This window comes from Gavialis gangeticus, unplaced genomic scaffold (genome assembly GCF_001723915.1).
Source record: "Gavialis gangeticus isolate Ggan-Ray unplaced genomic scaffold, GavGan_comp1, whole genome shotgun sequence".
Classification (NCBI taxonomy): domain Eukaryota; kingdom Metazoa; phylum Chordata; order Crocodylia; family Gavialidae; genus Gavialis; species Gavialis gangeticus.
In genome coordinates, this window is record NW_017729011.1 from 22,338,530 (window position 1) to 22,355,512 (window position 16,983).

The window sequence follows — 16,983 nt, forward strand, 5'->3', positions numbered from 1 at the left end:
GCATACTTACTTAGTAGGTCTACAGGGCATAGGAGTCGAGTCCTCCCATTCCCAGATCTCCAGAGATGGGTTGTATCATTTTTGGCAACTTGCTCTGCTGTTCAGTAAAACTGCATGCATTGATCTCTTGAGGTTTGGTTATGGAGATATGTCATTCGGAGAGCTGCTGACCACAAAGTGGTAGAGACAGTATTTATCTTCAGGAAATAATATGGCATATTTACAAGCATGTCAATATATGCATTGTTACAATCTAAATTCCATTATGACTCTGCACTTATTTTTAATTTCCTCAGTAACTACTTATGAGTGAACTTAGAGAGAAGTTGGGATTTGTTATTTAAGTAGTTCATAAATTCAGTGACAACCAGTCTAAATGCAGACTTTCAGTTTCTTTTGGACTGCTTCAGAATCAAATACTAACATTATTGTAGGGATTGCTAAGATCCTTCAGGAAAGAGGGGGTTTTTTGTTTTGTTTCTGCCTGCGAAGTGTTATCACAATCACTAGTTACACAAATGAACTTGCTCCTTGATTAAAGTACGCAGGGCAAGAAATTTAGATAGGCCTGACTTCCTAAATTCTTCGGGACAGAAACAAGGTATTGCTCTTAGGTAGACAAAATGTTGGGGAATGGATTAAAAAATAAGGTATCTATCAGCAAAAACAAATTTATTCAAGATTCCAGTGCGTCTTAAACAATGGTTAAAGCGGTACTAAAAAAATGGTTTTCTACCCAGATGAAAAATTGGATTTAGCACTTATTAACAACAAACGATAAAGGACTTACAGTTTTTACTGACAAAAATTCTATCTCAGGTAAAACAAATAAATAGGTTTGCTAATTTTAACTTTCCATGCCTGTTTTTTTTCAGTGTTTTTCAGTTGCATTGATCTTTATTTCATTTTTCCTGCTTTGTTATGTACTGTTTACCTGTTTTCTGCTGCCATCTGTTGGTGAAGTAGTTTGCATTCATTATTAAACTGAGTAAAATTGCAAGTGTAAGGGCCATTTCTAAATTTCTCAAGTATTTTTCTAATATTCCAGGCCATCGTCATCGTTCTAATTCTTTGACTCGAGTTGATGGGCAGCCACGAGGTTCAGTTCTTGCGTGGCCAGAGAAAAAACCTAGGTAACTTCTATTTTAACTTTTTTTTAATATATATACAAGAGCTTCTTTTGCCTAGAATGGGCTTAAATTATATGGGAAGTTTGTTGCAGTAACATGTATGAGTTATTTAGAGACAGGCCTCAGGCTAGCACATTTTAGAAGTGGTCAGTGATTTTTGGGTGGAGAGTAGAGATGTCTTAAAGGGGTATAGTAACTTTCAGAAACTGCCAATCACTCACCCTCAAACAAAAGCATCTCAAGCTGCCATCCATTGTTGCTAGGAATTCTTGATACAGGCCACTCCTCTCAAAATAGAGCGTGGATTTTGGCTATATACGTTGTAGTCACTATAGCTAAATAGATTCCAGCTTGTCTTATGCTTTAGCACCATAGGCTGTTTTTAATAGCTCTGTCTTTTCTAGGCCTCTGTCTCAGCCAACGCCATTTGCTCTTCATCATTCTACAAGTAGCGAGGTGGACCCTGGTTCTGGCGATAGCATCAGCCTGGCTAGATCAATCAGCAAAGACAGTCTAGCTTCCAATATCATCAATCTAACTCCAAAACACCAGCCTCACGCTGCATCAGTTAAAACAAATGGAAAGAGTTTGCTGAACAACGTTGAAATAGAAGATGAGGATGAAGAACTCGTTGCAATAATCAAATCAGATGAAACACCAAGCCATGGTGTCCCTGAACTTCCGAGTACATCCTCCAGGGCACCCACCCTAGCTGCAACCACGTGGTCTCCAAAAACGCAAAGCGAGGCCTTGGAAAGCAAAACAGATAGTTTTTACTTGGAGCCTTTATTGCCTGCAGTCCTAAAACCAGCAAAGGAGAAACAAATAATCAACAAAGTGGATGAGTGTGGAGAAGGGAAACAAAGGAGTTTCTTAACAAAGAGACTAAATGAGGGACACTTGCCTTTGTCTCGCAAGAAAGCAAGCAGCAGTCATGGGGACCATGATCTCAATAGGACTTTTACTCCAATATCTAGTTCAGATTTCACTACAGTTGCAGATCCTAGTACTGCAGACTCGATGACGCTCTCAGATGCTGTATTAGAAGTCTCTAGGCCTTTAGCTACTAGCAGCTTGGATCCTTCAGTTCAGGAGCAATCCTTTGGAGGCTTCTTTCTTCATGCTGCTAAATCTGATGAAGACATTGCAAGCAAAGCAAATATCAACTATTTGAAAGGTATTAATGCACACGTACCAGATACTACATGGACTATGGTGAGACATGATTCTGATTCAGATCTCCTAGATATAGAGGATGCTGAACAGGACATGGTAATGGTAGATGACCACCCAGTAGTTGCGAAATATATAGGGGAAGAGGAATCTGCAAAGTTACAGGAGGATATGAAGGTGAAGGAACATGAAGATAAGGATGATGCTAGTGGGCGTTCAAGTCCATGCCTGAGTACTATTTCTCAAATTAGCAGCGTGTCTTTGACTAGTGGGAGTGTCAGAATGACTAACTTTGCAGAACGGAAGCTCCAGAGACTTAACAGTTATGAAACAAAATCTAGTACAAGTAGTTCCCAGAAGACCACACCAGATGGATCAGAGAGCTGCCCAGCACCGTTGACTACGTGGAAACAGAAGCGAGAGCAAAGTCCCAACAGGCAACATAAAGACAATGTCAATGTCTTGGCTTCTGAATTGGTACAACTCCATATGCAGTTGGAGGAGAAGCGAAGGGCAATAGAAGCTCAAAAGAAAAAAATGGAAGCTCTGTCAGCTAGGCAGCGACTGAAGCTGGGCAAGGCAGCTTTCTTGCACGTTGTTAAAAAAGGGAAACCTGTTGATGTCCCGCAGCCACTTAAACCAGAACACTTTCCAAAAGAATATTCTCGGCACGGTGGGGAAGACCTAGATGAAGTTTCCTTAAGTTCTAAGTCTGAGGAGTTTCTTGCAAAAGAGGAGGAGAGAGAAGAAATGTTTATTGATTCACAAGAAGTGACAATAGCGAAAATGCAAGAAAACTTGGCTTTCGCTGAGCAACACAAACCGAAAGAATCTGCTGCTATACATGAGATAGAAAAAAGCAAGATTATTTCTGCTGCTCTTCTAGAAGATAATGTTGCTGAAGTGGACGTTAATGAATGTGATCTTTCAATTGAAAAGCTAAATGAAACAATCAGTACGCTTCAGCAGGCTATATTAAAGATTTCTCAGCAACAGGAACTTCTTATGAAAACTCCAACAGTACCATCACCCAGTACCAGAAGTAACTCACAGGACCAAAAGGTAAAACCATCCATTCATTTTGTTGAGCCTCTTTCTCCAACTGGAATGAGCAGTCTTCGTAAGCCACCTCGATTTGGTCAAGGACGAAGTCCTCGCTCAGGAAGACCAGCTGACTTGAAAGTTGCTAAAGATAGACAGCAAAACGCAACGCGTATTAAAACTCCAACCCAAAGCATAGAAACACTACCACATTTAAGATCATTTCCATCTAGCAATCCATCTAGAACACCAACAGAAACTAGTTTTGAAAATAGTCCAGATCATGGAAGTGTCCCTCAAGAAAAGTGTTTCTTTGACAGCTATAGACTCCGTGACGAAAGTAATCAACGGGCATTTGGTCTCTCCACTTCCAAAGATGCAAACATTATCTCTGAAATGAGCAAAGATGTGACCAGTGATTTTAAAGAAGCCGGGTTAAATTCTTCAGATGGCTCAGGAAAAGAAAACGTTCCAGTGGAAGAACCGCTGCGAAGCAAGGCAAATCTCATTGAAGTAGACTTGTCTGACTTAAAAGCCCCAGATGAAGGAGACCTTGAAAGCCAAGGGAGCTCTACAGACATCATCAGCGAAAGTGATCAGAAGTCTGGAGTGGGGTTTTTCTTCAAGGTAAACATTGCAGTTTTCGTTGCATCTACTCATCTTTCACTTCATTTCCCAAGCTGGTTTGGACTAACTTGCTATTGCATGGGTGCAGTTTTATGGTAAAAGCTGCATCTGAAAGACTTCCTTGTGAAAGTAAGTTCTTTAAGTCAAGGAATAAAGTCATGGTCCTAGCATATTAGTGTCAGGCCAGCATCTTGACTGGGTTTTTTTACTTCTCCCTTACATCTTGTCACAGTGATCTAGTTGGGGTGGTCCTGCTTGGAGCAGGGGGTTGGACTAGATGTGACCTCTTGAGCTCCCTTCCACCCTCATTTTCTGTGATTCTCCGAATCCTGAAGGTCAGCTGAGAGCAATCTTCTACAAGTACCATCAATATGCCAAGTTTGCTTGGCAAAAACACAGAGGAGGTTGTTTTCAGCAGTTGCTCCTCAGCTCTGGAACTCCTCTCCTCTCAAGGCCCGCCAGAACCGGAGCCTGGATGTCTTTCAGAAGTGTAGCAAGAGCAACTAAAGCTAGGCTGAGATGTTTAATAGATCTTTGCTTTATTTGCTATTGTGTTTATTTTATTTATTCTAGTTACCCCTTGAGTTGTTCTGTTTCTCTTATTGTAAGCCTCCCTGAGCCTTTTTTGGGAAGGTTGGCATATTAATGGCATAATATGAATAATCATCATTTGCTATACCTGGCAAATATTCATATAACTATTTCTAAAAAGTAAGCTGCCTGTACTGTATATTAAGAAAAAAACCTTTCCTATGCATCACCGAGCTGGTAAAAGAGTAGCTGCTTATTTATATCCCACCCAATACAGCTAGAAAGATTAGCTGCAGTATTTTCAGTTTTATTCTATAGTCAGTTAAACAGATTTGCTGAAAGCAATGTTCAGTAGTGTTATTCCATGACTAGATTGTCACTTATCTACTATTTCTGTTTCTAGATAATATCTGATTTTTTTTTTTTGGCATGGTAAATTGTAGCAATGTCTCACAAATAATGGGAACAGTAGTTAAGCACTTTTTAAAAGTATATACTTAGTTTTTTTTATTTAAGGCTCTTTATGGGGTGTGAGGCTTGAAGTTGTCTGGCAAAGAAATAATAGAAAACAACTTTTATGAATTTAAGCAGCCACTAAAACAATTTGTTCTTAAATCTTATCATGTGAAATCTTATCCCTCACTACGCTTTTGTCTTGTGTTATTTGCTCTACAAAAAAGTATTGTTTCCAATATAGCGTAAAGCCTGCATAAATGCTTCTTGTAACTTGTGAATTGTTTGAGTATTCAGTTGATGATCTGTGATAACTCTGACTTGTAATATTTCCCATGCACCAAATAGTGGCAAACACGCAAAGGATAAAGAGGTGGAATTTGCTGGTTTTGAGTAGGAATAAATTCAGGTATTGCAGAAAAGCTTAGCATGCCACCCCCAACTAAAGAAAATGAGAAAACCTTGACATCAGCTAACAAATGTCGTAAGATGCTCTTTTATTTCCACTGGCTCTGTGATGAAATAGCTCCACATCCTTTTCTCTGTTCCTTGTTGTTTTTGTTTGTTTGTTTGTTTTATTGAAGAGTATCTGTTTTTTTCTATATTGGTCTTTTCTGCTCTTCGTTTTCTGGAGTCTTGTTAACACTTCCAGAAGTAAGTCCTGCTTCTGCACCTTGCCTGGTGTGTTAGACAACATATACAGTTGTTGGTCAGGCAAATTACGACCAACTGGTTTTGCCTATTACTTGAAAACTCCATGTTCCATTGGACCACGTGTGTTTCAGATAAATCATTTCAGTGGAGCCTAGCACGTTACCCACAAAACTCATCATTCTAGGCATGCTTTGAAACCTGCTAGACAGGGAGCAAAGAGATTAGGTTTAGCTGGCCAGTTGGCAGCACAGACATCCAGTCTCCTAGTCCAGCTGCCTCAGAATTGGGGCTCCTAGGATCTCTGACTTCCAGTAGAGTTAGAGAGAGGGTAGTAAGTGTATTTCATGGAGAATTTCCTGTTTTTGTACTAAATAGGAAAGAAACCAGATTTCAAAATCTTGATGTCTGTGACAAAGGGATTGGTGTTTTTTTATCCTGTGCTCATTATTTCACTAGCTGTTCTGCATAAGGATCTTACTGTATTAGGCACCAAAAAAAAGTTAGTTTCTATGCCAATGATCCTAAATCTAAGTAATCTAATAGGCCTTTCTTGTTTTGTTGCTTGGCTTTGAGCAGGGGAAGGGCACGTTACTGAAGTTCTATTATGCTTGTGCTCTGATACTGCAGAAGCACTAAATATTTTTCAAATAATGTAATATCCTTTGCAGCTGTTTAAAATTCACAGGATCTGTAAGAATATTTTATATGCTTGCATTTCCGGATCGTGGTGATTATGGCAAATATCTCAAGCTGGCAACTAAACAGTGTTTCTTTATTCAGTTGTAGTTAAATGAGTTAGAGTCGGAGTAGACTATTTACACTTGAGTGAAGTTGACTTCTACCTTTTTATATAATCTAGTTGGTAGTAACTGGCTTGAGTTAGTATGTTCCTAGAATAGAATAGTTACTGATACTGGATACCCTGGTCAGCATAGCAATCGCACCATACAGCATAGGCTGCAGTTTCAAATGGTCCCTATATTTCATGCCAGTGTTAACAAAACTACACTGAACTGAGATTGAGATTCACTCTTCCCAACTTCCTTGGCTGACCTACATGAACACTAGAACGCTGACGAGGTTTTCCTGCTAAGTTATTCATGTAGCAGACAATTTAAATGTAGTTTATACTTCGTCTTTCAGGCTCTGGTAGCAAAGAAATGAGCTTTGTAAAAGTTTTCAGTTTTGACCTTCAGAACTTTTCCATTCCCTCCTTTGTCCCCACCAGAGTTCTCTAACTTATCTGAATTGTCATTTGCAGGATGAACAAAAAGCAGAAGATGAACTAGCAAAAAAGCGTGCAGCATTCCTTTTAAAACAGCAACGCAAAGCTGAAGAGGCTCGGCTCCGAAAACAGCAGTTGGAAGCTGAAGTTGAACAAAAAAGAGATGAAGCCCGGTAAACATAACATTAGTACAGTGGAAAGGAATTTTTTTTTTTTAAACTTACGCTTTTTGATGAAAAATAGCAAACTGCTACATACTGTGGGTGCGTCTACTTGCATGCTTTAATGCACATTAGCCTATATTAATGCGCATTAAAGGATTACAAAAAAACTATGCTCTAGCTAATGCACATTAAAATAGGTTAATGCGTCTTTCTCTAGTACCTCACAATAAGGGGCATTTATACCTGTGGTCCAGGAGTTGGGAGGGAAGACAAGGGGCACTTTAATTGGAGCGACTCGAAGAGCACCCAAAATATCTCATGTATCAGCATCCCCATGCTTCAAAATAATGGTGGGGGTGGTTCAGATAAAGTGCCCTGCTGCCATTTTGAAGTGAAGGGACACTAATACACAGACGCACGCAGTTGCTGGAGCATGGTAATTGCCGCACTTGATGAATCAAATCTGCTCTGACACACTGGAATTAGAGTGTTTAGGAGCAGTCTCCCTGCTTGTATATCGGTACTTGATTGAACGCCCATCACCTAAAGCGCATGAATTGAACGTGTAGGCATACCCTCTGAAAGCCGTATTTGCCTTTTAGCCGCAAAGCTGAAGAAGACCGAATAAGGAAAGAAGAAGAGAAGGCTCGAAGGGAACTCATCAAACAAGAGTATTTGAGGAAAAAACAGCAGCAGATATTAGAAGAGCAAGGGCTTGGAAAACCTAAATCAAAACCCAAGAAACCTAGGCCAAAGTCTGTTCATCGGGAAGAGTCATACAGCGATTCGGGGACAAAGTGTTCTTCCACGCGTAAGTTGGATTTGTTTGTTTCATTTCACTCTGTTTGAGTCTGGAGATGTGCTAAAACGAAGTCAGACACCATGCTTGCTTTTTTCTTTTTTTGGTAGCTGATAACTTAAGCAGTGCTCAGTCCGGTTCCAGTCTGTCTTTGGCATCAGCAGCAACAACTGAACCCGAAAGCGTACATTCTGGTGGCACTCCATCCCAGCGGTAAACAATTAAAAATAAAGCCTCTGTTATGAAATGTGGTTGGGATTAAATACTACTTCATTTTTTGAAGTGGCTAATAGGTGGACGTAACTAGTAGAGAGAAGCCTTCCTCAGTCTCATTTACATCTTGAACTGCTTTTAACAGTACACTTTACCTTGGGTTCATTTTGAAGTAGGGATGATAGAAAGTATGGCTAAGTAATGTGGTTGGGTGAGGGGAAAGAGTTTTCCTGAGTGGCTGTCTGGTAAACCATTTTATGTTCAGTAAAATATAAATATGGCATCTACCCTTTGTTCAGAGTTGAATCAATGGAATCCTTACCGATACTGAGCAGGAATCCAAGCAGGAACACAGAGCGAGACTGGGAAAACGCTTCAACTGCATCCTCAATTGCTTCAGTGGCAGAATACACAGGTAGGTCATTTCTCTTTAGCTTTGTCATTTCTATGTTATTACTAGCTCAGAGTGCTAAATGTCATGAAAATGTGGTGGATTGTGTTGTGCTGAGTTCTTATTTCTGGGAACCTTTCTTGGGCCTGTTAGTGCACTGAAACTTTAATTAATAGCAGCTTTAAATTCAGCCACTGGATTACAGATGTAGAGAATATTTCACATATTGTATAAAATGTTTTACAAATTGATAGATCTATCATCTGCAGCCAAGCTCTACGTTACAACAGTATCTGCTCTGATTCCACTGACTGGGAAGCAAACCATAAGGATCTGGAGCAAGGATTCCTACAATCACAGTACAATCCTAAAACCATAGTCATTCAAGCAGCAGAGCCAGACTCAGATCCCACTCCACCTGTTACAGTACCAACCCCGAGACTCCAGCTTTAACACCTTATGCACATCATTAATGACCTCTAGTCCCTTCTGGAAAATGGCTATCATCTGAAGGCCACCATGGCAGAAAATCTGGCTTACAGGCAGCCCCCTACTGTCAAATGGTGTCTTTCCAGCAATGGACTACCTAGCTTCTATTTTTACCAAGGCACCAGACCATGCCCTGGACCCACGTGCCATTTGTGCCCCATCATCAGTGCAGACCCCATCGGCACCGAGCCAAATAACATGGATTATAATATCCGAGGTTCATTTACTTGTGCATCTACTAATGTTATATATGCTATCACATGCTCACAGTGCCCCTTTGCTGTCTACATTGACAAATCTCTGTGCGTTGGAGTGAATGAACACCAATCTGACATCGGTTCCAGAATGACACACAAGCCTGTGGCAGAACATTTTAACCTCTCTGGACTTTCCAACACTGATCTTGGAGTGGCTCCTCGCAGACAACAACTTTTAAAAATTAATGTGAACAAGAAATTGTGGAAAAATAAATTGCCTATAATCTGGATTGTTAAGTATGGTCTAAACCAGGGGTGGGCAAAATATGGCCTGTGGGCCCGATCCAGCCCACCAACAGATTTGATCCAGCCCATGGGTGGACATCTGCCAACTCCCTGGATCTGTCAGCATGCTGCTCTGGCTGCCACGTACTGCCAGGTGGGCTAGGAGGACTGCTTGGGTCCCGCAGTATCATGCGTCAGCTGTGGACCCAGCCAGGGCTTTCCACATAGTGGGCAGGTGGCGGCATCAGCTGTGGACACAGCAGGTTCAGGAGCCCAAATGAAGAACCTGCAGGCGATGTCCACAGCTGATCCACTGCCCTCCCAGCATCATGGAAGCTCCTATGCAGAATTTGCCACTGGCGTCAGCTGTGGGCACAGGCAGGCATTTCTACTGCACCAGGTGGGCAGGCAGCAGCATCACCGTTTCTCTTCTCGTCTCTCTCTCTCTCTCCCCGCCTTCCCTCCTCCCTCCAGAACCCAGCTCCTGCCTGGGTCCACAGTTGAGCATTGGGGCTCCTGGCAAACTACAGCTTCGGCCAGATTCTGGAAGGAAGGAAGGATGGCGAGATGGTGATGGATAGACATGGCTCTCAACAGGTCCCCAAAACTCATTAAGTGGTCCTCCAGCTGAAATAATGGTCCACCCCGGTCTAAATCAAGCCAATGGATTAATCCCATTACCTGGATTAGCTTCTACAACCCCTGTGTCCTTCAGTGGGTTAACGGTGTTTTTTCTCTCCTACCTACCTTGCCTCTCTCAGGTGTTCCCCCCCATCTCTTTCCTCCCCACTTCCCTATCTGTATTCTAATCACAGCTTTCTGTTAGAAGCTCTGCTTCCTGCAGTCCCTTCACAGCATCTGATGAAGTAGGCCCCCTGCTTACAAAAGCTTATGCTATACATCGCTTGATTTAGTTGGTCCATAAATTGCAAATCTACCCTGCCTTCTGCCTGACTTAAGACTAACACCGTAAACCACTTCTCACATTAAATACATCACCCTTTCTATAACCAGTTCCAAAACGCTTCCAGTTTTGGGGAGGTGACACTAGGAAGGAAAACTCCTTACTGTGATTAGTTAAGGAGCAGCTTCTTGACTCTGGTTAATTCATCTGTTGATACAAACCTGTCTTGGTTGTTTAAGTTTCCTAGTACTGTCTGCCCACCCACTGAATTAATGCCACCAGGCTGCCTGTTGACAGAATGGAAAAGGCGCTTTTAAGTAGAAAGTGGTTGCTCAGAAGGAGATCGTTGGCTTGACTGAGTCCCTCAATACATGGAATAATGAGCGTTCTTCTAGTTAAATTCACTTCACTGCTCACTTAATTTTTTATTTTTTAAATCACTGCTTCTTTTCTGGTGTGTTTTACATCAAAAAAGTGTTGAACATTATTCATCAGTGTAAAACTTGTTTAGTTCATAGATATGGATAGAATTAAAATTTTAAAAAAATTGATATTAAAGATACCTATTGATAATACACAGCAAGTAACCCGTGTGTTCATGTCTTTCTTCTTTAGGTCCAAAGCTGTTTAAAGAACCCAGCAGCAAGTCAAATAAACCAATCATTCACAATGCTATATCCCACTGCTGTCTGGCTGGAAAAGTGAATGAACCACATAAGAACTCAATATTGGAGGTAAGTAATTACTAAAACTGCAGGGTTTGGGGTGCACTTGCAATAAATGATGATGCCTGATGCTTATTTCAGTAATGTGTTATCTTAAATGCTCTTCCCTTAACATGCCTCTGAAGGAAAGCATGTTTTCATTAACCCAGTGTTGTCTCTCACACCACATATTTGGGGGTATTTTTGTGTGTTGAGGCTTGTACTTGAACAACTTATTTTGGAAGTGCATGTACATATTGCATGGGGGAAGGTCAGGCAAAAGTGGGAATTAAGCTGAAATATGTGAACAAAATAGTTTAATTTTTTAAGTGAAGTACTAAAGTAAAACTTTGGTGTATTTTGAAAGATGATGCATAAGAATAAGATCTTAAAAGTCTTTAAACTTTTTTTATCTGCAAGATAATTTTTGCTTCAGAAGTTTGTCAAAGTACAGTATATATAATAAAGCAAATGTCTTAATATGACAAAATCTGTTTTTATTTTAGACTTGTGCATGTCTTTGAACCACTGCAGAGAATAGTTTGCTTTCTAAAAGCAGTTTAGTTTTAGAATAAAATTAATGCCCCCGAACCACATTTTTAAGGGTTCTGATGTGATGTGCATATGAAAATAATATTAATATTGACTAGTTGAGAGGCTGTCTTATTTAAAGCGGTTGAAGAGAAATCTGCAGTTCAGTTCAAAGGGAAATTCTGATATTGTTCCTATGATGCATTTATGTCTCAAAATAAGACGTACTAGAAGCAGTACAAGAAAGGGAAACAAGCCAGTGTTGTTAGAGTTATTTCGAGCTGAAGTACAGTATAAAGGAAGAAAAATAATTCAGAATAAATGTGGGAGATTTAATTTTTTCATTGTTTGTGTTTTGGCCATTGTTGCTGAGTTTCTTTGGCTGACACAGATTATACCAACTTGCTTTCTCATCTCCTGGAAATGTCTGGTGTGACTAATCATTCAATCCACTCAGTTAAATCAGTAGATGTAGTTTTCCAAGGCTTTGTAACATAGCTTTTTATGGAGAGTATTAAGTATTTAAACACTTGCCATTACAAGAGCAATCTATGTGATGAGCAATGAGATTTCATTTAGATGGGCTTCCAAAGGCACTCATCTTTTTTTTTTTTTTTAAATGTATATTCAGGATCACCTTTTCCCTGTTGTTTTTGGTTCTCTTGCCACATTAAACCAGAAAGTTCAGTGTCATGGTCTGCGTGTGCGTCTGTGTGTGTGAGACCAGCAAGGGAGTATCATGTTTTCAGTCCAGTAGGTCTAACGTAATTATTGCATCTGCTCGCTATGTTTTCTTAAGGTCCCATTGCAGTATGGAGTTTCTATGCCACCAATATCAACTTCAGAAGAAATTTAGTTCAATAGGTCACTAACTCATGTATTGCAAGGCTTTCCTTTGGCCCCCTTAGTAATATGAATTTTGGAGGAGTCTGCAAAACTTGGTGATGTCAAATTAGAAACAAATTGAAGCATAAATGTAGTGAAAAGGTGGACAGGGGTACAGGTTATATTCCTATTTTGCTTTCTTTTCCTTTATTTCACCTTGAAGGCTTCTCTATCTAATATTGTTGGTTGCTTTCAGTGCCTTGAGTTCTCCCTTTCCTTACTCTGGCAGAGCATTGTGTTGTCTCGCACATCGGGGTCTGCTGGCTCTCTTAATGTTATTTCAGGAAATATTAGTTCATCACAAAAGTGCAGAAGATTCAAGTCAAACTTTTATTACTTCAAAAATTTGGTTGTTAAGCAACTTTGTCCTTAATGTATTGATAGCCCAATACTGTTTTGCACTATTTATTATGAAGAATGTCCATATTTGTCTTCCTTCAAATATAGGAACTTGAGAAGTGTGATGCCAACCACTACATCATTTTGTTCCGTGATGCTGGTTGCCAGTTTAGAGCACTTTACTGCTACTACCCTGACACAGAAGAGATCTATAAGCTGACTGGAACAGGGCCAAAGAGCATCACCAAGAAAATGATCGACAAGCTTTACAAATACAGTTCAGACAGAAAACAGTTTAACGTGATTCCAGCCAAAACCATGTCCGTCAGCGTGGATGCTCTCACAATCCATAACCATTTGTGGCAAGCCAAGCGACCTGCAGTGCCAAAGAAGACTCAGACTCGGAAATGACACTGAATTCTTGGGGAGAAGAATGGGATTGTGTTGAAAGAAGAAATGTTTACCATTTTGCTCCAGTTTGGTATGAAATGTGCAGAACCATAACCAGTTTTTTTAAGAAGCTTCTCAACAAAATCTGTGGATGCAAGTAAATAAGAATGAAGGAACAATGCCAGTGTTTTTGGAGAGTGATGAATCTGCTGTTACACCCGGCACTAACTACTGAGGCTTTCAAAAGAGAGACAGTGCATGTAGCAAGATCTATAACAAGTGGATTTCCTTTTACTTGAAGTTTGCATTGGTACAAATTGGGAATAATTAAGTTTTGTTTCCTCTCCATCTCATTCCTTCCTCTTTCCGTGTCGCTTTTAAAGTTGGCAATCTCTGAACTTCAGTAGAAGCATTGAACAGATCTTGGGTGATGACTTTTTTTTTTTCCTTTTGGAAAAAAAATAGCCTTTAGGGGGGAAAATGTCCTTTTGAGACTCTTTTTTTTGAGGAGCTGTATAATATATCATATTGTTGTACTGTATTTACTGCCAACATTAAGTCCAGCTCTCAGATTTCTGAAAACCCCCCAGCCTGTGCTGCTCTGAACAAGGTTTACTTGTAGTATCAGTTCACTGCAAAGATTGCAGGGTCTTTTATAAAAAAAAAAAAAAAATTAATAACGGTGAATTTAAATATGAATATTTCTGAAACACAATCATGAAGAGGCATACAGGTGCTACTAGCTGGAATATGCCTGGTCTAAACTTGAGGCAAGCTGAATGGAGCACAGTTGTCATTGATTTCAGTTCCAGGTAGTGTCCGAGGATGTTTTGCTTTAATAAAGACAGATTCTGGTAGATGTAGAACGTTTCCACGCTGAGCACGTTACTCCTGTACGATGGTGCACTTAATGATCACAAATTGTAATGTTTTTATTCTGTCATGAAATGTAATTCTACTTTCTTTGTCCTGTCTTTATTCTGAATGAGCAGCATGCTCTAAAATGGAGTGTGTTTGGTTTTTTGGGGTTTTTTTTAAATTTTGGGGTGATTATATTAATATATATATTGATTTGTTTTTCTCATTTAAAAGCAATTTTTAAACAAAAATTTGCATTCGTTTCAAAAGCCCAAAAAAAGTCGAATGGCTTTGATTTCTTTTCATGTTGAAATATTAAATCTTGAGTTATGACCTGAAAATCTGTGTGTGTTTCAGCAGATCAGATTTTTTATTTCTGGGGCAGCAGGGTTTATTATATTTGCAGTTCTTGTCCATTCTTTCATGTGACACTTCCCCTTTTTCCCCTGCTTTAAAGTAACTCTAATTCTTGAACTACAGTGCAACTTATCTGTCAGTACGGTCCAGCTACATCTTTCTTTGACACGACTACCTGAGGGTTTTGTAGGTTTATATCTTTGGTTTGCACATGTTTACTTTTATTTGAAGTGTTACTTGAATATGTATCTCGCAGTGCCCATGGCACTACACCGGTTCTAGAGAGAAACTGAAGCGCTGAAGTACGAGACAGTGTAATTATTAAATTTTAAAAATAATGGGAGTTGAAAAGTGAGTTTTGTACAGAAGGGGGAAATAGGGTACATAATAAACTGTTCAGTAGAGGAAAGTGAAGGTCTTCCATTGCAATCTTCTCAGTTCTTTCCCCTTTTGGATACTTTTTAAATAGGCTGCTGCGACATATTGTACATTTTGTTAGATAGCTGGCTGCCTGTAAATAACTAAAGGCTTTATGATTTCTAAAGTGCTAAGTATTAAACACCATCATGAGTGTAATTTTTCTGTTATCATGCTTTCCATGCTTGTGCTTTATTTCTCACTGTTTGATATTATATACCATATTTATTTTATCAAAGCACTGAAATTTAATAAAAACCATTAACTGATTTCCTTTTTTTATTCCATGTGTAATTTTGTTATTTTGACCCATCATCCTGTCAAAAGAACTAATTGTATGCTTTAAAGATGTGCTTTTCTACTTGCTCGTAGGTAAAGGTTCCTAATAGACTTACCTATATTTGTTTAATAAATTATTAGATAAGTGCTTTTAAGCTGCTAGAATTTAACCAAAATAAGAGGAGAGTTCAGCAAACCCAACAGCATTTTCCCCCCCAATTTCTTCTTTGACACATTTAATTTAAATCCATTAAGGTGGTTAAGTGTCCTGTCATCATTTTACTTTTTAGAAAACTGAAACAGATTCTAGTTTTACAATGAGTCAATGTAGAACTAGGAGTGGATCCACAGATTTCCGACTCAGTTTTGATGCCTGGCTACAGGATTTTGTTGACTCCTGAGATTTAAATTAGTTAGGTTTTTTTTTCCCCCCTCTTTGATACAGAATTTCAAAATTGCACTTTAGCCTTGTCCTGTGTGCTTGAATTGTGGCACTGATTATGGCGCATGTACTTAATGCATCGATTTACTTGGAGAATATACAGTAAGTATGCCATAAGTCTTCCCCCCAGTACTTTTATCAAACTAATTCAAACTCTTGTGCTTTGAAGTAGTTCTTTTTAAGATGGACAGTTTTTCCCCTTTCTTTATACCTGAAAGTCTTTCCCCCAAAGGCAAAAGGCAGATCTCCTTTAGATGATTCCTTGACAGACAGTCCACCTCCAAAACAGGTGCTGCATTCCTAATATTCTCACGGAGGCTGAACTTTGCTGCCCATGGTAAGGAGAACTTCTGCCAACCCATTTTTGCACTGCATCATAAATTTTGGCCACATCCCTTGAGGCAACACCAAATCAGAATCTCTGTTTCTGTTAATACTTCCTGTGTACAAGAAATGTCCCCAAAATGACCATTGTTTCTGACTGTTGTTACAAAGACACCTATTGCATCAGAAGAATTGACCTGGGGAGGTCAGGAAGGAAAGGGGCACTAGCTCCGAGTCTGCAGATCAGAGGTGGTGAAATGCGCGGGCCAATCTGTGGGAGTGCAAGGAGTAGGAACAATTGGAAATGTGTACAGGCACCTTGGGATCTGAGATGGGGGAAAGAGAAGAATGTCATTTGTTCTAAACTGCATTTTAAACATAATGTTACATCTGGGAATTGATAAGTACTTGAATTTTTCCCCCCTGATAATTTCATTTTAAAATTGGCCTTAAACATCTTCGTACATCAGGGTGGTCTTTGCTCAGCGTTTGCCATTTTATACACCTACCCTCCGGATAGCCAATTGGCAAAAAGCCCCAACCCTAAAAAGAACAAAACCCCCAAAGAAAATGCTTAGGCATCCTTTAGAGGTTCTGATCCTATTTTAATTCAAGTTGAAAAGATGCCACTTAGATTGCCTTTTGGGGTGAGAAAATGCAAACTAGATCAATACTCTGGCATTTAGTCTTGCACTTTTGTAAAGAAGAGAAATGTACATCTTTAAAGTGTCAGCTCTTGATGCTGTAATTTTTTTTCAAACTTTTTTACTTTAGTGTATTCTGTATTTATGTGCAATGTGTTCCATCTGTAGTTGGCATATCTTTGGATGTCTGTTTTTATAATATCTCCAGTGGAATAAAAACTTAGTGTAGAAAAATGGTGGTGATGAAAATACTGGCTTATTTTGAGCAGATCAACATATAATCCATTCAAGCTCTGCACTAGACTGTTAGCAGAGTAGGGAAGGGTGCTAGCTGGAGGTCCACAATAAATTGATTTTTTTTTTCCTTTTATGTCAAGGAACCAAGAGCAGGCTTCTCAGACTATTAGGAGTCCTCATCCCCTGGAGATGATAATTCCAGAATAGGAATTAAAACAAGTTTGTTCTACTTCACAGTGATTTTTCACCTTCATAATCTCAGGTTTTCCTACCCATCCAAGTATCCATTTGGTAACTGGT

The 16,983-nt window shown here is 39.5% G+C and overlaps 1 protein-coding gene across 2 annotated transcripts in view; it reads left to right on the forward strand.

The window, feature by feature from the left end:
* Positions 1–15,026, forward strand: part of CAMSAP1 (calmodulin regulated spectrin associated protein 1) — a 52,693-nt gene extending 37,667 nt beyond the window's left edge. For both annotated transcript variants that reach the window (XM_019510823.1, XM_019510824.1), the window contains 8 exons: positions 1,049–1,133; positions 1,535–3,971; positions 6,871–7,007; positions 7,601–7,809; positions 7,908–8,010; positions 8,310–8,425; positions 10,892–11,010; positions 12,844–15,026. In XM_019510823.1, coding sequence (XP_019366368.1) covers positions 1,049–1,133; positions 1,535–3,971; positions 6,871–7,007; positions 7,601–7,809; positions 7,908–8,010; positions 8,310–8,425; positions 10,892–11,010; positions 12,844–13,146 — 3,509 coding nt within the window. In that variant the 3' untranslated portion in view covers positions 13,147–15,026. The remainder of the gene's footprint in view (positions 1–1,048; positions 1,134–1,534; positions 3,972–6,870; positions 7,008–7,600; positions 7,810–7,907; positions 8,011–8,309; positions 8,426–10,891; positions 11,011–12,843) is intronic.
* The last annotated feature ends 1,957 nt before the right edge of the window (positions 15,027–16,983 follow it).